At 70.6% G+C, this 21234-nt stretch overlaps 3 protein-coding genes across 5 annotated transcripts; 1 reads left to right on the top strand and 2 right to left on the bottom strand.

Annotated features, from left to right (window-relative positions):
• Window positions 1-238: 238 nt before the first annotated feature.
• ERBB2 (erb-b2 receptor tyrosine kinase 2) lies at window positions 239-10978 on the bottom strand. The gene is given in 28 exon segments (XM_063354318.1): window positions 239-1148; window positions 1254-1527; window positions 1925-2095; window positions 2172-2269; window positions 2369-2515; window positions 2610-2685; window positions 2795-2950; window positions 3030-3215; window positions 3300-3398; window positions 3479-3601; window positions 3703-3841; window positions 3965-4012; window positions 4119-4279; window positions 4369-4459; window positions 4599-4731; window positions 4832-5031; window positions 5162-5252; window positions 5341-5414; window positions 5500-5626; window positions 5810-5926; window positions 6025-6166; window positions 6265-6377; window positions 6913-6981; window positions 7103-7229; window positions 7231-7241; window positions 7657-7843; window positions 7934-8085; window positions 10814-10978. Coding segments are annotated over 28 exon segments (3744 nt in total). The 5' UTR covers window positions 10902-10978; the 3' UTR covers window positions 239-804.
• Window positions 10979-12662: 1684 nt separating this feature from the next.
• PGAP3 (post-GPI attachment to proteins phospholipase 3) lies at window positions 12663-16693 on the top strand. Of its 3 annotated transcripts, none has more exons than XM_063354743.1 (8): window positions 12663-12891; window positions 13759-13856; window positions 13933-14085; window positions 14524-14586; window positions 14752-14813; window positions 14962-15056; window positions 15186-15390; window positions 16215-16690. In XM_063354743.1, exons 1-8 carry the CDS (start codon window positions 12693-12695, stop codon window positions 16276-16278), a joined length of 939 nt encoding a protein of 312 aa, XP_063210813.1. In that variant the 5' UTR covers window positions 12663-12692; the 3' UTR covers window positions 16279-16690. The 3 variants fall into 3 exon arrangements, with proteins under 3 accessions (XP_063210813.1, XP_063210811.1, XP_063210814.1); XM_063354741.1 differs by having other exon boundaries at window positions 14920-15056; window positions 16215-16681; XM_063354744.1 differs by lacking the exon at window positions 12663-12891 and adding an exon at window positions 13060-13117 and having other exon boundaries at window positions 14920-15056; window positions 16215-16693.
• A 767-nt stretch (window positions 16694-17460) lies between these two features.
• On the bottom strand, window positions 17461-20737 carry PNMT (phenylethanolamine N-methyltransferase). The gene is made up of 3 exons (XM_063354720.1): window positions 20426-20737; window positions 19933-20140; window positions 17461-17998 (listed from the first exon to the last, which is right to left on the bottom strand). The coding sequence occupies exons 1-3, from the start codon at window positions 20577-20579 to the stop codon at window positions 17563-17565; spliced, it is 798 nt and encodes a 265-aa protein (XP_063210790.1). The 5' UTR covers window positions 20580-20737; the 3' UTR covers window positions 17461-17562.
• Between the last annotated feature and the right edge of the window lie 497 nt (window positions 20738-21234).

Here is a 21234-nt window from a genome sequence, read left to right as displayed (position 1 = left end):
GCCTGCCCTGCCCTTGGCCGGCGGCCAGGCGGGATCAGGACTTTTACCCTCCAGGTAAGCGGGTCCTGCCCTTCGCCACCTCCTCAGGTGGCGGCAGCTGAGGCCAGGAGGGAAGGGACACAATGGTCCCCAGGAGACGGAGCTGGCTTCCCCTGCCCCGTGCCAGCTGCCCGTGGAAAAGAGGGAACCACGCAGACAAGCAGAGTAGAAAAAAAAAAACCAAAAAAAAAAACCAATGTACAATTATCAAATATACATCTCGGTGCGATACAGTCGGCTTCAAAAGAATCCAGGAGGAGCCGGGACGGGGGCCCGGTGTCCACCTGCTCTCAGTGCAAGTCCGTGTGTCCCGGCGCAACTGGGGCGCCGGGGGGGAGGGCGGTGGCGAGGTTCATGGGGCGAGCCGGACCGGGACAGCCCCGGAGAGGTGGATGGTGGCAGAGGAGCTTTTGGGGTGACGAGAGCGGGCTGTCCTTCTCCGGGCTGCTCCCGGTCGCAGTCTGAGCACCGTCCGGCTCAGCATGGCTTGTGGGTCACCCCTGCCAGTGCCCAGCCCTGGGGGGGGGGGGGGGGCCCAGAGCAACACCTGGCACGAAGGGTGACCCCTCTCTGTCCCCACATGTGCTGTCGCGCTGTCCCACAGCGTCCTGGGCTCTCCCAGCCCTCTGCGGCTGGCGTCACCCTGCGGCGTTAGCATGGCCGCCACCAGGCGGAGGGGACAGCCCCGTGTCCGTGCCTTGCCTTGCCGTGCCGTCCCTCCCTGAGCTGCCTCGGCGAAGTAGGGGGGGTCTCCATGGTCCGGCCCTACACGGCCACGTCGTCGGGGCCGGCCAGGCCGAGGTACTCGGGGTTCTCGGCTGTGGGTGTCATGCCGGGGCCACCCTCGGAGCCGCTGGCCTTGGGGGGGTCCTGGTTCCAGTAGTAGGGGTTGTCGAAGGCTTGGCTGAAGGGGCCGGGGGCGGGCGGGCTGAGGGGTGCCAGGTACTCGGGGTTCTCCACGGCGTGGCCGAAGGGCCCTGGGAAGGGGTGCTTGGCTTCCTTGATGAGCCCGTTCTTACCCTGGTGGCCCTTGGGCTTGTCCGGTGGGGACGGGGGTGCGTGGGGGTGCCGGGGCGGTGACCGCTGTTCCCCAGCCTGATTCACGTACTCTGCGGGGACGAGGGAGGTGTTAGGGCCCACCATGGCCGGGCTGGGCGATGGGGTGAGCGGGCAGCCGGGGAGGGTGCACACTCAGCCGACCACCCCCTCCCTACCTGGCATGGCGGTGCGGGGGGCCGGGGCGGCGAAGCCCTCGGGGTCCAGGCCCTCGCTGTCCTCAGCTGCCAGCACGGTGGGATCCTCGCTGTACCGCGGCAGGGTGCTGGGCTCCCGCGCCGACGGGCTCTGAAGGGCCGCCTTGGCACCGCCGTCCCCCTCCGGCGCCTCCGGCACGGGGCCCTCCGGCCCCTCCGCCAGTCCCTGCGGGGGGAAGGGGAAGGCGGCCAAGCCCTCTCCCTCCTCCACATTGGCCGGGGTCTCCGCCGTGCTCTGGGTGTGGGAGAGGGCATGGAGTCATAGAATCACAGATGGTTTGGGTGGGAAGGGACCTTTAAAGGCCATCGAGTCCCATCCCCTTGCCATGAGCTGGGACATCTCCAACCAGACCAGGTCGCTCAGAGCCCCTTCCAACCCGGGCTGGGATGTTTCCAGGGATGGGGCATCTCCCACCCCTCTGGGCAACCTGGGCCAGGGGCTCACCACCCTCAGCGTAAAAAAATTCTGCCTTGTATCTAGTCTAAGTTGGAAGCTTGCAGCGCCCTCCCCCCAGTGCGGGACAAGGTCCCCGGGTAGCGCAGGGCCGGGGGGCAGCCTGGCACTGGGTCACCCCGCACCTCTGCCAGGAAAAGGGGGGCTCCCACCTGCTCCCCCCGCCAAGCCCACCTACCCGTGTGGAGGAGATGCGGCTGCGGTAGGTGGTGGAGGTCTCGGCGCTGAAGAATCCCTGGTGAGGGACCAGGTACTCCTCGGCGTCCACCAGGTCGTCCATGTCCTCCTCCTCGAGCAGGGCCCGGTAGAAGGTGCTGTCGATGGAGCCGGGCAGCCCGACCATGTCGTTCTGGGGACGAGGACAGCGGTCAGTGTCCGCACCAAGGTGCTGGCGGGGGGGACAGGACCCCCGGGGACCCCCGTACCTGGATGACCACGAAGCGCTGGGGGTCCCGAGCCATGCGGGAGAACTCGGTGACCAGCTCCCGAAACTTGGGCCGGCACTCGGAGTCGATCATCCAGCCTGGGGCAGAGACAGGTGCCGTCAGGGCCGGGAACGAGGTGCCACCATGGCGACCCGGGATGTGTCCCTGTCGTCCCCCCCACCCCCCCGCCACCGTACATTTCACCATGATCATGTAGACGTCGATGGTGCAGACGGGCGGCTGCGGCAGCCTCTCGCCCTTCTCCAGCAGGTCGGGGATCTCCCGCGCAGGGATCCCATCGTAGGGCTTTGCCCCAAAGGTCATCAGCTCCCACACGGTGACGCCTGGGGGGACAAGGACGGGGGTGAGCGGTGCCCCAGGTACCCCCTGTGCATCTCTCCTGGCACCAAGCCCGGGGATGGGGCTGCCCCGACGTACCGTAGCTCCAGACATCGCTCTGGTGCGTGAAGCGCCGGCGGAGGATGGACTCCAGCGCCATCCACTTGATGGGGACCTGGGACAGGGAGGACAGAGAGGTGAGCAGGACTTGGGGGGTGTCTGGCTGTCCCCGAGGGGAAGCATCATGGTGCCCATCACGCTGTCCCCGCGTCCCCAAGCCCCACCTTGCCGCCGTCAGCGTGGTACTCGGTCTCATCGATGTCGAGCAGCCGGGCCAGCCCGAAGTCGGTGATCTTGACGTGGTTGGGGCTCTTGACGAGGACGTTGCGAGCGGCCAAGTCCCGGTGCACCAGCCGCACCTCCTCCAGGTAACTCATCCCCTGGGGACGGTGGGTGTCAGGCTGGCCCCCGGCCCCCCCCGGTCCCCCTCTAGATCGCCCTGGACCCCCCTCGTCCTACCTTGGCGATCTGCACACACCAGTTGAGCAGGTCCTGGGAGCCGATGCGGTCCTTGTTCTCCCGCACGTAGTCCAGGAGGCAGCCGTAGGGCATCAGCTGCGTCACCAGCTGCACCGTGGAGGTCAGGCAGATGCCCAGCAGCCGGGACACGTAGGGGCTGCCCACCCCTGCCATCACGTAGGCCTCCTGCAGGCACAGGGAGGGGGGTGTCAGGCTGGGCGGGGGCTGCTGCCGGCACCGCTCAGCCGCCGGCACCGCTGGCACACTCACGTCCAGGATCTCCTTGTTGGCTTTGGGCGACGTGTTCTCCCGCAAGACCTTGATGGCCACCGGGATCTTCACGCTCTCCCCGTCGGGGATCCAGATGCCCTGGGAGGGGGAAGGCGGGTGAGGGGGCGCAGAGCGGGGAGGGTCCCAGCCCGCTGGCAGCGTCCCCCCTCAACCCTCACCTTATAGACGGTGCCGAAAGCGCCGGAGCCCAAGACTTTCACTTTCTTGAGCTCCGTCTCCTTGAGGATCCGCATCTGGGCCTGGTTGGGGAGGGCTCCGCTGGGCGTCAGCGGCTCCACCAGCTGCGGGGACAGACGGATGAGGGGGGGCTGGGCTCCTGGCACCCGCCGGCACCGGGGATCCATCCCCCTGTGGGGAGAACCAGGGGTCCCAGTGTCCCCACCTCGGTCTCCTGCAGCAGGCGCCGCATGGTGTGTTTCCGCTCCTGCTGCCGCCGGCGCTTGACGCAGAAGACGGTGATGAGCAGGAGGACGACGACCAGCAGAGCCCCCACCACACCGGCAATGATGGATGTCACCTGGCTGCGGGACAGGAGGTGACCGGGGTGGGGGAGATGGTGACGGGGTGGGGGGGTCCCAGCTGGAGGAGCCCCCCAGCACCCAGGGTGGGGGAGTCAGGGTGGCACAGGGCACCCACGCTCCTACCTTGGCTTCTGGTCCACGGGACAGCCGTCCTCGTCCCGGATCGTGCACCTGGGGGACACAGCGTGCAGCAGCCCCCCCGTCAGCAGCAATTCCCCCGTGACCCCCTGCCCGTGCCCGGCTGGACCCCCCCCTGGCCCCCCAGCCCCGGACTCACGAGTGGGTGCAGTTGGTGGGGCAGAGCTGGCAGACGCCGTCTTCGTCCGGGTACTTCCAGACGGGCACGAAGGAGGCGTCCGCCTTCACCCCGCTGGGGCAGCGCCGCACGCACTGCTGCGCGTCCTTGTAGTGGGCACACGCCACGCACTGGTCCGCCTCCTGCAGGACAGGAAGGGGGGGTTTGAGGGACCCAGGGGTCCGAGGCCACCCCCCACCGCCACCCGCCATGTCCCCCACCCCATCCTCACCGAGCCGAAGCAGGTCTCCGTGCCGTTCTGGGGCTGGCACTCGGGGTGGCAGGGCAGGCACCGCGTCCCGTTGGCGTGCTCCCGGACGGCTCTGCGGGGCGAAGGGGACCGTGGGGCGGGCGCAGGGATGGGGTGGACGCAGGGATGGGGGGTCTCGGACCCCTCCCTCCTCTGCGGGGCCGGGGGGGTGTGTGTGTCACTGCCCACCATCCCCGGGACTCCCCACTCACCCGTCCAGGAGGTTGCAGGAGGCGACGCACTCCTGGCCACGCAGGAACCGCTCGCAGGCGACACACTGGGTCGGGCCGGGACCCCAGCAGTGCCCGTGGGCGCAGAGGTGGAAGCAGACCAGCCCCTCGCTCTCTGCGGGGTGGGCGGGGGGGAACGGGACACCGTGAGAAACGGGGAGCAGGGGGGTTCCGCCGGCTCCCCCCAACCCTGTCCCCCCACGGATGCTGCTTACCGCACTGCTCGGGGGGCTTGTTGTGGGTCTGGAAGAGGCGCTGGCGGGGGTTGCGGAAGATGCTGTCCCAGGGCACCTTCTGGAGGAAGCAGAGCTGGGGGTTGTGGTGGACGAGCACCATCCCGCTGCTGATCTCCTGCAGGGCGCGGAGCCCCAGCGCCCGCACCGCCAGGTCCCGCAGCGTCAGCGAGTAGGCACCGCTGCCGAGACACCGCCGGGTGAGCGCGCACGGTGTCTCCACCCCACCCCCCACCCTCCCCCCCCAGCCCCGCCACCGTGTCCCCACATCCCGTCCCGTCCCCCCGCCACTGCGTCCCTGTCCCCGCTCACTTGTGCAGCACGCGGCCCCGGATGACCCGCAGGTTTTGGAAGACGCCCAGGTCCTGCAGGCTGGGTGGCCAGGCGGCGATGTAGAGGAAGCCTGCGGGGAGCCGAGCGTCACCACCCCGTGTGTCCCCCCCAGCCCCCGCCATCCGCAGCCCCCACTCCCCGGCTCCCCCCGCTCTCACCCGTCAGCTCCTCCAGGCTCTCGAAGATCCGCAGCAGTTTGGGGTCCAGGGGCGGCGTGTTGGTGCTGGGGTCGCTGTCGGGGACGGGAGGGAGGTTGGAGGGGCTGGGGGTCCCGGTGGCCACCCGTGGGCTCGTGGAGGGGGGGGCAGGGCGCTTACCCGGCGAAGGTCTCGGGCAGGAAAGCCAGGCTGCCGAAGATCTTGGTGCAGCCGGCGAAGTGCTGGATGTTGGAGGCGTTGACGGCGCGGACGCCCTTGAGGAAATCCACTCCCAGCCCGTAGCACACTGCGGGGGGGGGGGGGGGACGACACAGCAGGGCTGGGGTGCTCCGCCACGACCCCCAAACCTCACTGCTCCCGCCCCACCAGCCCTGAAGGGATCCCCCCCCACCCCAGGGCATCACCAGCACCCCTGGGGTACCCAGAGCCCCCCCCCCCCAAAGGCGGCGGAGGCGGGGGCGATGCTCACCCTCCGGGCAGGGCTTGCTGCACTTCTCGCACTTCTGGACGTTGCTGACGGTGACCTCCTGGCTGTTCTGGGGGCACACCAGGGTGCAGGACCCCACCTCCGTCGCCAGGTAGTTATCTGGGGGTGCGGGGAGGGGAGGGGGGGGTCAGGGCCATGGCGGCTCGGCACCAGACACCCCACCCCACCCACCCCCCATCCCCGTCGCGGGTGCTCACAGGGACACTGGCTGACGCAGCTGGCACCGAAGGTGTAGCGCCCGTCGGGGTTGGGCACCGACTCGAAGGTGTCCGAGTTGTAGATGACGAGGGGGGGGCAGTGCAGCTCGCAGATCCCGCTCCGGTTGAAGTTCAGGCACGCCTGGGGTGTGGGGGGGGGGGGGGACCGGCTGGTGTGAGACCCCAGCATCCCCTCCCCGGGACTCCCACCACCACCCCCCCCGAGTCCCCGGTGCGTACCAGGCAGTCGGAGTGTTTGGGGCCGGTGCAGCCGGCGGCGCACTGCTCGTGGCAGCAGTCGGTCGGCTTCGTGCCCTTGCAGCGCGGGCAGCCATGGCAGATGCTGTTGGTCACTGTGGGGGCGGGGGGGGGACGACAATAAGAGGGACATGGTGGGGACAGGGACCGCAGGGGACATGGGGGTCCCCAGGATGAGGAGCTGGGGGGTAGGTGGGTTGCCAGGGCAGGGATTGGGGGGGGGGCGGTCCCTGTGGTGGGGATTTAGGTGCCAAGTGGGGGCAGTGGGGCAGGGATCTGGGGCGGGGGGGGGGGGGAAGTGGGGATCCCCAAGGCAAGGATTTGGGGGGGGGGAGTGTCTCTGGGGCAGGGATGTGGGTGCCAAGTAGGGGTCAATGGGACAGGGATTTGGGGGGACAAGCGGGGGTCTCCAGAGCAGGGATTCTGGGGAGCCCAGGGGGAGTTGCCGGGGGGGGGGACAAGCAGAAGGTCCAGGAGGTCTCTGGGGCCAGGATTTAGGTGGCAAGTAGGGGTCAATGGGGCAGGGACATGCGAAGGGAGGGGGGCGTTCCCAGGGATTTTGGAGGAGCCTGTGGGGCAGGGGCTTTGGGGGTCTCTGGGGGGGGGGGGGGGTCAGAGCCCCATACTCACGCGTCTGGCAGTCCTGCGGCCCCTCGCCCCAGCAGTGCCCCTCGGCGCACAGCGCCCGGCAGTCGGGACCTGCGCCGGGGGAAGCCGTCAGCGGGCGATGCCAGGGGGGGGCCGGCTGGCAACCCCCGAACCCCCTCCCTGGGTATAACCCACCCCCCCACCCCACCCGAGCCGAGGTGCCGGTGCTCACAGCTGCGGCTGCGGGTGCTCTCCACCTGGGTCTCCCCGCGGAGCTCGTTGTGCCGGTGGAAGATGTCGGACCAGAGGATGGTCTCCTGGAAGCAGAGCTGGGGGTTCCTCTCGATGCGCACCCCCCCCCTTCAGGATCTCTGCATGGGGACAGGTGGTGGGGGTCAGCATGGGGACGTTGCCGGGGGGACCTGCAGCCCCATGGGGACACCCAGCCCTGGGCAAGGACCTCCCACCCCATAGGGACACCCAGCCCTGGATGGGGGATGGTACCTGCAGCCCCCATGGGGACTCCGAGTCCTGCATGGGGACCTGCCACCCCATGGGGAGGATCCAGCCCCAGGCAGGGACCTACAGCTCCAGGGAGGGACTGCTGGGGACCAGCAGCTCCAGGTGGGACCAGCAGCCCTGAGCAGGGACCAGGAAGGGCCAGTAGCCCCCATGCACCCACCCCAGGCAGGACCTGTCATCTCCCAGCCCCGGCAGCACCAACCCGCAGCCCCCAGCGCCCCGTGTCGGGAGTGACCACCCCGGTCCCAGGGAGGGGTCCCCGACCTGTGAGGTGCCGCATGCCGAGCTGGCGCAGCCCTGGGGCGCCGGTGGGGCCGGCGTTGCCCACCACGGCCAGGGCGTAACGCTCCTGGAAGAGCTGCGTCCCCCGGATGATGCGCAGGCTCTGCAGCTCCAGCTGGCTCACTTGGTTCTCCGCGATCAGCACGTACCCCTGCACCTCCTTGATGTCCTGGGGACGAGGGGACGCAGGTGAGGGGCCAACCGGACCCCCGCCATGAGCCCCCCCACCCCACCCCAGTGTGTTTTTCCCCCTGCACACCTTGAGGAAGGCGGTGTCGGCGTCGGGGGGCAGGTAGGTGAGCTCCAGGTTGCCCTGCACCACCTGGCAGCCCTGGTAGAGGTGCCGCAGGGTCTCGTAGTGGCTCTCGGGGCTGGAGGGACGCAGCAGCTTCATGTCGGTCCCCGTGCAGACTGCGGGGACGGAGCGGGAGCTCAGCGGGTCCCCCTCGCCCAGCCCCTCCGTTCTCGCCCCCGCGGCAAACCGAGCCCGGCAGCGGCCACCGGCCTCCGCAGGAAACGCCAGGGATCCGGCGGCGGCCGTTTATCTCCGGGGCTGCTCCCAACAGCTTCCGATGGGCTTCCTGGATGGCCGCTGCCCCGGCACGCGGCAAAGCTGCTCCCGCTCTGGCACCCGGCCCCGCACGAGGGACAGCCGGGGGCCGACGTCGCCCCATGCCCACGGTGGGTGTCGGGTGCTGCTGGGACCCACGGCCGTGCCGGGGGGCCGGAGCGGGGGCTGCGGGCAGGAATGCTCTGCCCACGCCGGCGGGGGAGCCACGCCGAGACAAGACCCGATTGTTGAGCGGCGACGGCTGCCGGAGCCCAGCCGGCCCCATCCCGCGGGGGGCTGCTGGCCAGGGGACCACCCCTGGGGCACCGGGGCGGGTGGGGGGTGCGGGGTGGGGGCCCTCAGGCCGGGCAGGTGAGTCACGGCGGCGGGTGGCACGGGGCCCCCGGCCGCCCGCTCCCAGCAGGAACCGCCTTTTCAGGTCGGGCGTGTTTGGGGAGCAGCGGTGACGCAGGGCTGGCGGGCACGGCCCAGCCCCGGCGCGCCCGCGGCCCCCGGCGCCCCACCACCCCCCCCGGGACCATCCCCTACACCCGACCCCGGTACGGCTCCGGCACCCACCCCAGCACAGCTCCGGCACCCACCCTGCCACCACCCCAGTGCCACCAGCCCTGAGCCGCCTCCGTCCCCAGCATGGGGCAGGGGGGCACCGAGGCACGTGGGGGTCAGGCAGGGGTTTGGTGTCCCGGTCCCTGGCTGGAGGGGGCTGCTGGCCGTGCCGCAGCTGAGTGACAGCCCCCGGTGCCGGCAGCTGCCTGCACGGCCTCATGGCTGGGGGACCAGGCTGGCAGCCACCTCCTCTGCCTGCTCCAGGGCCACCGAGCCAGGGAGACCTCCGCGGGCGCAGCCGGGGTGGGGGAAGCCCCCCAAATTTGGGGTTCAGCTCTCAGCCCACCGCAATGGCCTCGGCTGCGGAGCGGAGGGTCCCCACGGGAGGAAACCATGGCGAGCGGCCAAAGCTCAAGGTCTGCCCTCCGCCTGCCCCATGGCGCGGGCAGAGGCGAAGGGCAGGCGGGACGGGGAATGGCGGCAGGGACAGATCCTGGGGGATCCTCGCTCCGTCCCGTGGGCTCCGTCCCTGCCAGCTCCTCCGGGTCCCCGGCCGGGCGCCGGGAAGGACAGTCAATGACCCGTCCTGCCTGGCGCGCTCTGGAGGGCAGTGCCAGCACGGGTCACCCCGTCTGCCCGCAGGGAGCCACTGAGGTGTCCGGCAAAGCCCATCGGCCACATGCCCACGGGGCTGCCCCGCAGCTCCCCCAGCCAGGGCTACCAGTCACCCCCCCCCGCGGCCAGCACATGGATCCAGCCCCAGGGACGGGTTTGGGGCTGTGGGGACACACCGGTGGGTCCCCAGCCTGGAGCTTCCCCGGCACAGAGCGAGGCGAGCCGTGGGGTGCCAGGAGCGGAGGGGACCCAGCGTGTCCCCACGTCCCTGCCCCACGCCCCCACGCCGGCTCGGCCTCACTGGGTGTTTACTTCCCAAACCCCCCGGTGCCAGACCTGCCCCCCCGACACGGGGTTGCACCGGAGGCAGCAGCCCCGGAGCAGGCAGCGGGGTCAAACCCTGCCGGTGGCTTTTTGGGGCTGCTGATGGGCCACCAGCCCTGTCCTCGTCCCCGCTTGCCCGGCCGAGGCCTGGGGACAGGCATGGCTCCTGCCCGGGCTGCTCCCGCTCCCTCCCCGGCCGCTCTCCCGGGCTGGGCAGGGTGCGGCACGTCGAGAATGTGGATGGGAGCGACGGGGACGCACCCACCACCCACCCACCCACCCACCCACCCGCTCCGTGGGGCACCGCGCCTGCCCCGCGCCCCAAAACCTCCCCGCGGCCCCGGGAACCCCGCGAAGTTGGGGGTCCTGTGTCCCCCCCCCCCCCGTCCCCGGGTGTTTTACGGGAGCCCTGGGAACGGCTGCGGGGGGGGGGGGGGTCCCCACTCGGGGCAGCAACGGGTCCCCCCAAACTCCTCCCGGGGCCGGTCCCGCTCGGGGGGGGGCGGGAGGCAGCGGGACGGGCAGCCCCCCCGTCCGACCCAGCGCCTCCCAGTCCAGCCCCTGCGGGGACCCGCTGCCCGGAGAACCGGGGGAACCGAGGGGGCACCGGGGGGGGGGGGGCGATCAGGGAGGGAGTGGGGGGGGTACGGTCCCGTCGCTTGCAACCGAGCAGCCCGCGGGCACGCCGGACCCCGCAGCCCGGTGGCCCCCGCTTCCCTCCCGGTCCTCCCCGGTGCCCCCCGGTCCCCTCCCGCTGCCCCCCGTCCCCTCCCGGTGTCCTCCCGCTGTCTCCCGGTGCTCCCCGGTCCTCTCCCGCTGCCTTCCCTGTGCTCCCCGGTGCTCCCGGTCCCCTCCCGCTGTCCCCCGGTCCTCTCCCGCTGCCTTCCCGGTGCTCCCCGGTCCACTCCCGGTGCTCCCGGTGCCGGTCGCTCCCGTGCAAAACTTTGCGCAAAGTCCCGCCGCCGAGAGGACGCTCCCGCGGCCCGCTGTCCCCGCTGTCCCCCCGGTCCCCGCTGCGTCTCCCCCCCCTCTCCCCCCTCCCGCCCCGGGCTGTCCCCGCCGTCCCGGTCCGTCGGGACCCACCTTCGGCGGCGGCGGCGGGGCAGAAGGCGGCGAGCAGGAGGGCGGCGAGCAGTAGCCCGGCGCAGAGGCAGCCCCCGGCGGGGATCATGGTGCTGAGCCCGGGCCGCGGCCCACGGCCCCCGCCGGCCGCTCCGGGAAAGTTTGCGGTGCGGAGCCGCCGCCTCCCGCCGCTCCCGGGCTCCGCCTCGCGGGGCCGCGCCGCCATCCCGGCCCCGGGCGAGGGCGCGCCCCCCCTCCCCAAACCCCCCCCTTCCCTCCGCTCCCGCCGCCCCCGAACCCTCCCGGAGCACCGGGGACACCGCCATCCCCCGGGAGCACCGGGGATTCTCCATACACCGGGAGAACCGGGGAACCCGCATCCCCTGGAAACACCGGGGACCTCCCCCGGCCCGGCTCCCCCGGCTCCGGAGCTGGGGGCTGCCCCGGTTGCAGCGCACGTTCCCCCCGGTGCTTCCCCCCCCCTCCAAGTGCTGCCCTGTCCCGGGGTCCTGCACCCCGGGGGGGCTGCAGGGAAGCGGGGGGGGGGGTGGCACATAAATGGGGGGGATGACCCCCCGTCCCTGTCCCCTCACCTGCCCTGCTGGGGCTGTGATTGTCACAGGGGGAGGGAGGGCGGTGATGCTGCTCCCGGGTCTGGGACTGGGGCGGGGGGGGGACAGTCCTGTGGGTGTGGGGGGGGGTCAAGGCTGGCACCCAGGGGTGGTCCTGGGGTATGGGGACAATTCTGGGGTACAAGGAGAGGGGGACAGTCCTGGGGTGCAGGGACAGTCCAGGGCATGGGGACAGTCCTGGGGTATGGGGACAGGGGGACAGTCCCCAGGGCAGGGGGGGGCTTGTCACTGGGCTGTGCTGGTTCTGTACTGGGGGGGGGGTGTGTCACTGGGCTGTGCTGTCGGGCATTAGGCCACGCTGGGGCTGTGCTGGGGGCCACTCGGGCTGTACTGGTGGGCACTGGGCCATGCTGGTGGGCACCGGGCCGTTCTGGGGTCATACTGGGAGGCACTGGGCTGGGGTACTGGGACACCCCAGGGCCTGGGGACCGTCCTGGGGTGTGGGGACAGTCCAGCAGCATCCGATGGGTCCCCAGTGAGGTGGCCCAGGGCTGGCGTTTGTCCCCCACCCTGGGTACAAGCCACTGGGGCACCTTCACCCCCTGCCCCGGGTGTAGGGGGGAGGACACTGGGACGTGGGGTCCCCCAGAGCATCGCAGCCCGCAACAGGGACCCCTGGCTGGGCAGAGCGGAGTGGGGTGGCCAGGCCAGGACCCCCACGTGGGGCTGGTCCTCCCACCATGTCCCCATCGGCCACCACACGTGCCACCGTGGCCACCCGCAGCCCCCGAGGGCTCCCGGCTAGGCCGGAGAAGGGACCCCAGTGCCAGGGGGCCGTGACCCCCGTCTACCCAGGGGTGACAGCTCCGTGGGGACGGGAGCAGGGAGCCAGGCGTTACCACCACCCCAAGCCAGGAGGGTGTCCCAGGGGGGCAGCACGTCCCCCCCATCCCCAGCCACTGCACCCCGCCTGGGGGTCCTCGCCCGATGGCCCCCGCCCGGGATCCCGCATGGCTGAGGCCTGCACGGCCCCCCCCCGAGGCGGGGCCAGCCCGGGCCGCGCTGCCCCAGGCCCGGCCCCGGGCCCCGCAGCCCCCCGGTGTCCCCGCAACCCCCCGGGGCTGACACCCCCCGGGACACACCGTGCGGGGGGGATATATCCCATGAGCCTCTGCGGAGGGCGCCCGGGGGGGTGGATATATCCCATGAGCCTCCCCGCCCCGGGGAATGTATCCCATCATCCCCGCGGAGGCGCTATATCCCATGGTGCCCCGCGCCGCCCCCGTTTCCGGGGTGGGCCGGAAGTGGCGGGGCCGGGCCGGGCGGCGATGGCGGCCGGCGGCGCGGCACGGGCCGCGCTGCTGCTGCTGCTGGGGGCAGCGGCGGCGCCGGGCCCGGCCCGGGGCTCGCAGGGGGACCGGGAGCCGCTGTACCGGGAGTGCCTGGGCCGCTGCGAGCGGCAGAACTGCTCGGGGGCGGCGCTACGGCACTTCCGCGCCCGCCAGCCGCTCTACATGGGCCTGACAGGTACCGCCCCCCTCCCGCGCCCATTGGCTGGCGGGCCGGGTCCCGCCCACATATGCCACGCAGGCCCCGCCCCTCGGTGAAGACCACGCCCTCCCGGAGGCCACGCCTCCGCAGAGGCCACGCCCCCCGTCGGGTTCCTGGGCGGGCGGGGCCGGGACTGGGGCCGGACTGGGAGGCACTGGGATGGACTGGGGAGCACTAGGGTGTCCCGAGGCCTGGCTGGGAGGTGCTGGGCCGTACAGGGGCCAGGCAGGAGGCACTGGGGAGTGCTGGGCTGTACTGGGAGGCACTGGGCCACACTGGTTCTGTACTGGGGGGTCACTGGGCCGTGCCTTGGACTATGCCGGTGGGCGTTAGGCCGTGCTGGGGCGCACCGGGCCGTTCTAGTGGCTATTGGGCCATTCTGGGGTCATGCTGGGAGGCACTGGGGCTGTGTAGCGGGCTACTGGGCTGTGCTGGGCCATTCTAGGGGGACGCTGAGCCATACTGGGGGCCCACTGGGCTTTGCTGGGGGAGGTGCTGGCCTCTGTTGTGCTGGTTTGGCGGTCACTGGACCATCTGGGGGGACGCTGGGACATACGGGGGGTTGCTGGGCCGTGGTACTGGGAGCCACGCAGGGAAGGCCAGGGTGCCGTGCTGCGCCCAGCACGGGGTGGGGGTCTCCCGGCCGTGGTGAACCCCACACGGCTCCCCTGCACCCCGGCTGGATCTTGGCACTCCCAGCACCCATCATGGTCTGACCATGCAGCCTGACGGTCTGTACTGGGAGGGACTGGGGGGGGGGACTCAGTGACTGGGGGCGGGGGGGACTCAGCGACCAGGGCGGGGGCTGCGCTGGCCGCCCCCTCCCGCCGCTTTATCTCCCAGGCTGGACCTGCCGCGACGACTGCAAGTACGAGTGCATGTGGCTGACGGTGCGCCTCTACGTCCAGGGCGGCCACAGGGTGCCCCAGTTCCATGGAAAGGTGAGCAGTGGGGGGCCGGGGGGGGGGGGGGGCGGGGTCCCCCTCTGCCCGCTGACGCCGCTCTTCTCCCTTGCAGTGGCCCTTCTCCCGGTTCCTGTTCTTCCAGGAGCCGGCCTCCGCCTTCGCCTCCTTCCTCAACGGCCTGGCCAGCTTCATCATGCTGCTGCGCTACAAAGCCGCCGTCCCCCCAGCCTCCCCCATGTACCCAACCTGCGTCGCCTTCGCCTGGGTGAGTGTCTCCCCCTCCCCGGGGGGGCTGTGCTGCGCCCCACCTCCTCGTTTGCTCTATCTGAGGGTCTTCTTGCAGCCCCCGAGGTCTCCTCTCATTGCAGGGACCCCCCTGCAGGGTGACGGGGGTTTCTAGGGGGGGGGGTACAGCGTGTGCTGGCGGAGCCGCACGGGGCCGGCAGCGCTTCCCGGGCTTCCTCTGCCAGCGCCGGGCTCCCGGGGGGAGTTTCGGTAACCAGCTGCTCAGCAAACCCCGCACAGCTCCGGCCCCTCGGCGCCTCCGCATCCAATTTGCAGGGCACTCGTCTCCCCTAATGAGGCTGACGAGCTGCCGAGGGGGAACGTGACCCAGCCAGGGAGCTGGCACTTAGCTGGCAGCGGGGGCCGCTTAACATCTTCCCCCCCCACCGCCAACTCCGGGTTTCTGCCTCTCCCGCAGGTCTCCTTAAACGCCTGGTTCTGGTCCACCGTTTTCCACACGAGGGACACGGCTGTGACAGAGGTGAGTGGCACCCCCGGAGATGCCGTGACCGTGCTGTGACCCTCTGTCCCCAAACCTGGGCTGGGGTCCTGTCACCCAGCTCTGCTCGAGGCGGTGGGGGGAGACGGGGGGACGCTGTGTGCCCTGCCCCCCCCCGGTGCGGCTCACCCGGCCCCGATCCCACAGAAACTGGATTATTTCTGCGCTTCGGCCGTCGTCCTGCACTCCGTGTACCTGTGCTGCGTCAGGTGAGCCCCGTGGGGCAGGGCGCTGGGGACACAGGAGTCCCCAGGGCCGTGAGCGACCCCTTCCTCCTCCTCCTCCTCACCCCCCCACCCCCCCCCCCACTCCCAGGACGCTGGGGCTGCAGCGGCCAGCCTTAATCAGCATCTTCAGGGCCTTCCTCCTTCTCTTCCTCGCCTGCCACATCTCCTACTTGACCCTCGTCCGCTTCGACTACGGCTACAACATGGCCGCGAACGCGGCGATCGGTGAGGCCGGCACCTGGGGAGGGGGGGGAAGAGGCTGGAGGCAGGTGGCGGGGGGGGGGCCGTGCCCTACGGGTGGGCGCTCCCCCTCTCCCCCTACCCCCCCCTGCCCCCCTTCCCCTGTCTCCCCAGGGCTCCTCAACCTGGCGTGGTGGCTGCGGTGGTGCCTGCGGAACCGCCCGCGCCTGCCCCACGTCTGGAAGTGCGCGGCCGTGGTGCTGCTGCTGCAGGCGCTGGCGCTGCTGGAGCTCCTCGACTTCCCCCCCCTCTTCTGGGTGCTGGACGCCCACGCGCTCTGGCACATCGGCACCATCCCCCTCAACGTCCTCTTCTACAGGTCGGTGTCGTGTCCCCCCCCCACCCCGACACCCCCCCAGCCCTTAAAACAGGGGTGCTGGGCACCCCAGTCTTGCCCACAGGGTGCTGGGTGCCCCCCTCTTGAACCCAGGGTTCGGTGGGGGGGGGGTGTCTCTCTCTTTCCCGTGGGGTGTTGGGGGTCCCACCCTTGGAACTGGGGTGCCAGGGGACCCCGCTGTCACCCACGGGGTGCTGGGTGCCCCCCCTCTTGGAGTTGGGGTGCTAAAGGGCCCCCGCTTTGGTCCATGGGGTGCTCAATGCCCCCCTCTGTTTTCCCTGCGGTGCTGGGGGGTCCCACCCTTGGGACTGGGGTGCCAGGGGACCCTGCTTTCACCCACGGGGTGTTGGCTGCCCCCCCCCTCTTGAACCCAGGGTTCGTGGGGGGGGTCTCTCTCTTTCCCATGGGGTGTTGGGGGTCCCACCCTTGGAACTGGGGTGCCAGGGGACCCCGCTGTCACCCACGGGGTGCTGGCTGCCCCCTTCTTGCCCATGCTGTGCTGGGTGCCCCCCCTTTTGGAACTGGGGTGCTAAAGGCCCCCCCTTTGGTCCGTGGGGTGCGCCGTGCCCCCCCTCTTGAAATCGGGATGCTGGGGGCCCCCGTCTTGCCCGTGGGGTGCTGGGGGGACCCTGCTGCTGCTGCTCCCCAGGGTCTGGCTGTGCTCAGTGGGGGGTTTAGGGCTTCCCCCCCCCACCCCTCCCCACCCAGCACCGACAACCAGAAGCACCCAAGGCCGTGGGGCTGGGGTGCTGCGGCCCCCCCAGCCCCCCCCCCAGCCACCACCTTTTCCCCCTCCCTCTCCGCAGTTTCCTGGTGGACGACAGCCTCTACCTCCTGAAGGCCAACTCCGACCTCTTCAAAGCGGACTAGAGCTGCCGGGGGGGGAGCGCGGCCCTTCGCCCCCCCCCGGGGTCCTGCCCTGCCCTGTGCCAAGCGAACCCCCGGCCCCCCCTGGCCACGGGCTCCTTCCCTCGGTTGCCTTCTGAGGTTTGCTTTTCTCTCCATGCCCCCCCGCCTCCCCCATCTCCCCTCCCCGGGGTGCAGGGGGGGCCGGGCACCCCCGCTGCCGGTTGCACAGGGGCTGAGGGCAGCTGAGCCCCCCCATTAGTGCCCCCCCCCCGCCACCGGCTGCCGGTGCTGAGCCAGGGGCCCTCCCTGCCGTGGAGCGCGACAGCCGCGAGGTGGCAATGGCTGCTGGGGCCACACTGCCGTGGGGGGGGACACACACACACACGTGGGTGGCTTGGTGGGGGGGGGTTCTGTGTGCATGGTGGGGGGGCTGGGGGGGGGCCTTGCTGGGGGCTGCTGGCTGGCTTTTGCAGGGCGGGGGGGTGGGTGTAATGTGTGGGGCTGGAGCGGTGCCTTGGGGTTGGGGGTGCCTCCCCCCCCCCCCCGCCCTCTGCCAGAGGGGCTGTGCCCCCCCCGGGGCTGTGTGTCCCCCCCCGGCCTCGCCTGAGTGTGCTGTGGGATGTGAATAAAGCTGAGTTCAACCTGGGCCCTGCCTGGCCGTCCCCCCCCCTGCGCCCCCTCCCTGCCCCATGGGCACCCTCTGCCTGGCCATGCTGTCCCCTGCTCTGTGACACCCCCCCCCAGACCCACTGTGAGCCCCCCCCGCCCCGTCCTGTGTCTGCCGTGCCATCCCTGCCACCCCCCTCCCCAGCCTTGTACCCCATTCCCCTTATTGTCACCCCCGTGGGGCACCCCATTTCCCACCCGGCTTTTACCCCCAGGCTCCCCCTGTGTGCCCCCCCCCATCCTTTCCCCCGTGTGCCCCATGCCCCCCCCCCGCAGTCTGCCCCAAACCCCCCTCTCCGTGCCCCACATCCCCCTGCCGCCCACCCCACACCCTTCCCATTGCACCCCCCCGATCTTCACCCTCTCCTGAGCCCCCACCGCAGCCTCCCCTCTGTCCCCCCCCGCCACCCTTGGCTCCCTGAGCCCCCCCCCAGGATCCATGGTTACCCCCTCCCCAGGGACACCCCCCGTCCCCACATCCCAGGTGATGCCAGGCCGTGCCGTGCAGCTCGGGCTTTATTGGGGGTGTCGCGGGGCTGGAGCCAGGGGGGGGATCGGGGCCACCAAATCTGTTTTTTGGGGTGACGGGGGGCAGGTTCCCCGCCCTGGGGTGGTGCGTGGGGGTTGGTGGGGCGTCCTTCAGGCCTCCAGCGGCTTCTGCGCGTGGGCGAAGAAGACGCCGTCGACGTCGTCCACGCCGGTGCGCAGGGCGGGCGGCATGGCGTAGGAGCGGAAGTCGCGGAGGGCGAAGCCGGCGCCGGCCAAGGCCGAGCGGACGTCGTCCTCCGCCAGCGGCACCACGGGCAGGCGGGCGGCCCCCGCCAGGTAGAAGGACTCCCCCAGGGCCCCCAGCAGCAGCGCGTGGCCCCCCGGCCGCAGCAGCGAGCCCACGTGGGCCAGCGCCCGGGCGAAGGCGTCGCGGTCGGGGCTGACGGCCTCCAGGCAGAAGGCGGAGAGCAGCGCGTCGGCCGGCGGGCGCAGCGGGGCGCCCAGCGGGTGCGGACGGTGCACGTCGATGGGCAGGATGCGCCGCAGCCGCCCCCGCAGCCGACGCTCCTTCTCCTGCCAGGGCTCCCTGCGAGGGGGGCAAGAGGTGGGGGGGGGGGCGTCAGCCAGGACCCGATTCCCCGGGGATTGCAGGGGGGGATCCCCTGGGGAACAGCCCGGCAACCGCGGGGATGTGGGGATGGGATCCTGCAGGGATCAGCCCGGCAACTGCAGGGATGTGGGGATGGGATCCTGCAGGGATCGACCCAGCACACACGGGGATCAGCCCGGCAACCGCGGGGATGTGGGGATGAGATCTTGCAGGGATCAACCCACCATCCACAGGGACATGGGGATGGGATCCTGCAGGGATCAACCCCCCAATCTGCAGGGATGTGGGGATGGGATCCTGCAGGGATCAGCCCAGCAACTGCAGGGATGTGGGGATGGGATCCTGCAGGGATCAACCCACCATCCACAGGGACATGGGGATGGGATCCTGCAGGGATCAACCCCCCAGTCTGCAGGGATGTGGGGACGGGATCCTGCAGGGATCAACCCAACACCCACAGGGATCAGCCCGGCAACCGCGGGGATGTGGGGATGGGATGTTGCAGGGATCAGCCCACCATCCACAGGGACATGGGGACGGGATCCTGCAGGCATCAACCCCCCAGTCTGCAGGGATATGGGGATGGGATCCTGCAGGGATCAGCCCACCATCCACAGGGACATGGGGACGGGATCCTGCAGGGATCAACCCAGCAGCCACAGGGACATGGGGATGGGATCCTGCAGGGGTCAACCCACCATCCATGGAGATGGGATCCTGCAGGGATCAACCCACCATCTGCAGGGAGAGGATCTGCAGGGATCAACCTGACGCCTACAGGGACATGGGGCAGGGATCAACCCAGCATCCACAGGGATGGGATCTTGCAGGGATCAGCCCGGCATCTGCAGCAATGTGGGAACAGGATCCCACAGGGATCGACCCAACATCTACAGGGACATAGGGCCGGGATCCTGCAGGGACAAACCCAGCATCCACAGGGACACAGGGATGGGATCTTGCAGGGATCAACCCAGGCTCTGCAGGGACACGGGGAGAGGAACCCACAGGGATTAACCCAGCACAGACAGGACCACAGGGATGAGATCTTGCAGGGATTAGCCCAGCATCCATAGGGACAAGGGGTCAGGATCCTGCAGGGATCAGCCGGGTGTCTGCAGGGACAAGGGGACAGGATCCCATGGGGATCAGACTGGTGTCTGTAAGGGGTGTGGAAGCATAATCCTGCAGGGATCAGTCCAGCATCAGCAGGTTAGCTGCGGAAACCTGGGCACACAATCCTGCAGGGAGTCCACAGGGATGTGGGGCTGTGATCCCATGGGATTTGGGGACACAATCCTACGGGAACCAGCCCGGCATTTGTGGGAACACGGCGCTGCGACCCCATGGGGATTTGGGGGATATGATCCTCCAGGGATTAGCCCAGCATCCGCAGGGATGTGGGGCTGTGATCCCATGGAATTTGGGGACACGATGCTGTAGGGATCAGCCCAATCTCCGCAGGGATGTGGGGCTGTGATCCCATGGGATTTGGGGACACGATGCTGCAGGGATCAGCCCAGTCTCCGCAGGGATATGGGGCTGTGATCCCATGGGATTTGGGGACACGATGCTGCAGGGATCAGCCCAGTCTCCGCAGGGATGTGGGGCTGTGATCCCATGGGATTTGGGGACACGATGCTGCAGGGATCAGCCCAGTCTCCGCAGGGATGTGGGGCTGTGATCCCATGGGATTCGGGGACATGATGCTGCAAGGATCAGCCCAGTCTCCGCAGGGATGGGGGGCTGTGATCCCATGGGATTCGGGGACATGATGCTGCAGGGATCAGCCCAATCTCCGCAGGGATGTGGGGCTGTGATCCCATGGATCATGCCGCCGGGATCCCACTGTCGCTGGGTCACCCCCCACCCCGGGGTCCCCCCACATCCGTGTCCCCCCCAGGTCCTACCCGCGTCCCTCGATCTTGCAGACGTGGCGGATGAAGGGGCTCCAGTCGAAGGTGCCGGGCTCCCCCCGCGCCCAGCGCCCCAGCTCCTCCCGGTTCACCGCCAGGTAGTCGGTGGCCACGATCTCCTCGAAGTGGTCGCAGGCGCTCAGCAGCTGGTAGATGGTGGGGCCCGAGCCCACGTCGATCAGCGTGCGCCCGCGGATCTCACCTGGCCGGAGGGGAGGAGGGGGGGGGGGAAGGACATTGTGTGTGTGTTGGGGGGGGGATCCCCACACTGAGCCAGGCACTGGTGGGGGGGGTGGGGACAGGAGAACCGGGGGGTGTGGGGGGGGTGTGGGGCCCACCCTGGGAAGGGTCTGTGGAGCAGGGAGGCGGGTGGGGGGGCAGGGAGGGTGGCTGCTGAGGTGCTCTCCCACCCCACCCTCCCCCGTGCCTCAGTTTCCCCAGCTCGGGGCTGGGGGCGGGGGGGGGGTGCTTCCCTGACGCCCCTCACCGCTGGCGAAGGTCTCGGCCAGGCATCGCAGCTTCCAGGGCACCACGAACTCCTCGGAGGAGAAGTCGGCCCGGGGGGGCAGGTAGTTGTTCCGCAGGTAGGCGCGGGGGTCGAAGCGCTCGTAGCCCTCCCGGAGGGCGGCCAGGCTGCTCATGGCGAGGGGCTGCGGCGGCCGCGTTCGCCCGCCCCCGCACACGCTTTATATCCCCGGCCGGGCTTCGTGGTGGTTGGCGGCGGTGGGGGGAGTGTGAGCCATGGCCATGGTGGCCATCCATCGTGGCTAACCAGGTTAGCGCCAGCGCCCCGGGGCCGGGGGGGTGTGGGGGGGCTGCGGTTGGCGCTGCCGGATCCGGCCTTGCGCCGAGCGATAAAACTCCTCCGACTGGGAATGGCGGGGGTGTGTGGGGAGGGGGTCAGGATCCAGGACTCCTGGCTCCAGTCCCTGGGGCCTGAAGCTTTTAAACCCCCCCCCGCCAAGATGTGGGTGTCCCGGCAGTGACTACCCCCCCCCACCCCCATGAGCATCCCACGGGAATGTCCCACAGGGTGGGGATGGAGATGGGAAGGGGTTGGGATGGCGGGGGGGGCGGGGAGGGGGGCTGTCTGAGCTCTCCCTGAGGCCTCCGTCATCAGTGAGCTGAGTGTGCCGGGCCTCAGCCCAGACCCTGGCGGCTCGCAGTGCTCCCAGAACCCCGGGATAAGGGGCAGGATGGAACCCTGGAACTTACAGGGAAGGGGAGAGGGATTCGGGGGTTGCGGGGGGGGGGGGGCGGCGGGGGGTGTTTTAAAGATTCCCGAATCCCACCTAT

The sequence above is a fragment of the Chroicocephalus ridibundus genome, chromosome 17 (assembly GCF_963924245.1).
Source record: "Chroicocephalus ridibundus chromosome 17, bChrRid1.1, whole genome shotgun sequence".
Taxonomy (NCBI): Eukaryota; Metazoa; Chordata; class Aves; order Charadriiformes; family Laridae; genus Chroicocephalus; species Chroicocephalus ridibundus.
This window is presented reverse-complemented; position numbering and strand designations above follow the sequence as displayed.

Bases quoted from the DNA above. Each gene is read 5' to 3' on its own strand.
- PGAP3 (XM_063354741.1), top strand. From the start codon at position 12,693: ATGGCGGCCGGCGGCGCGGCACGGGCCGCGCTGCTGCTGCTGCTGGGG. The intron at 12,892-13,758 runs GTACCGCCCCCC...TTTATCTCCCAG, and splicing joins GCTCTACATGGGCCTGACAG to GCTGGACCTGCCGCGACGAC. The intron at 13,857-13,932 runs GTGAGCAGTGGG...TCTCCCTTGCAG, and splicing joins TGCCCCAGTTCCATGGAAAG to TGGCCCTTCTCCCGGTTCCT.
- PNMT (XM_063354720.1), bottom strand. From the start codon at position 20,579: ATGAGCAGCCTGGCCGCCCTCCGGGAGGGCTACGAGCGCTTCGACCCC. The intron at 20,141-20,425 runs GTGAGGGGCGTC...CCCTCCGGCCAG, and splicing joins GGCCGAGACCTTCGCCAGCG to GTGAGATCCGCGGGCGCACG. The intron at 17,999-19,932 runs GTAGGACCTGGG...CCCCCCTCGCAG, and splicing joins TGCAAGATCGAGGGACGCGG to GGAGCCCTGGCAGGAGAAGG.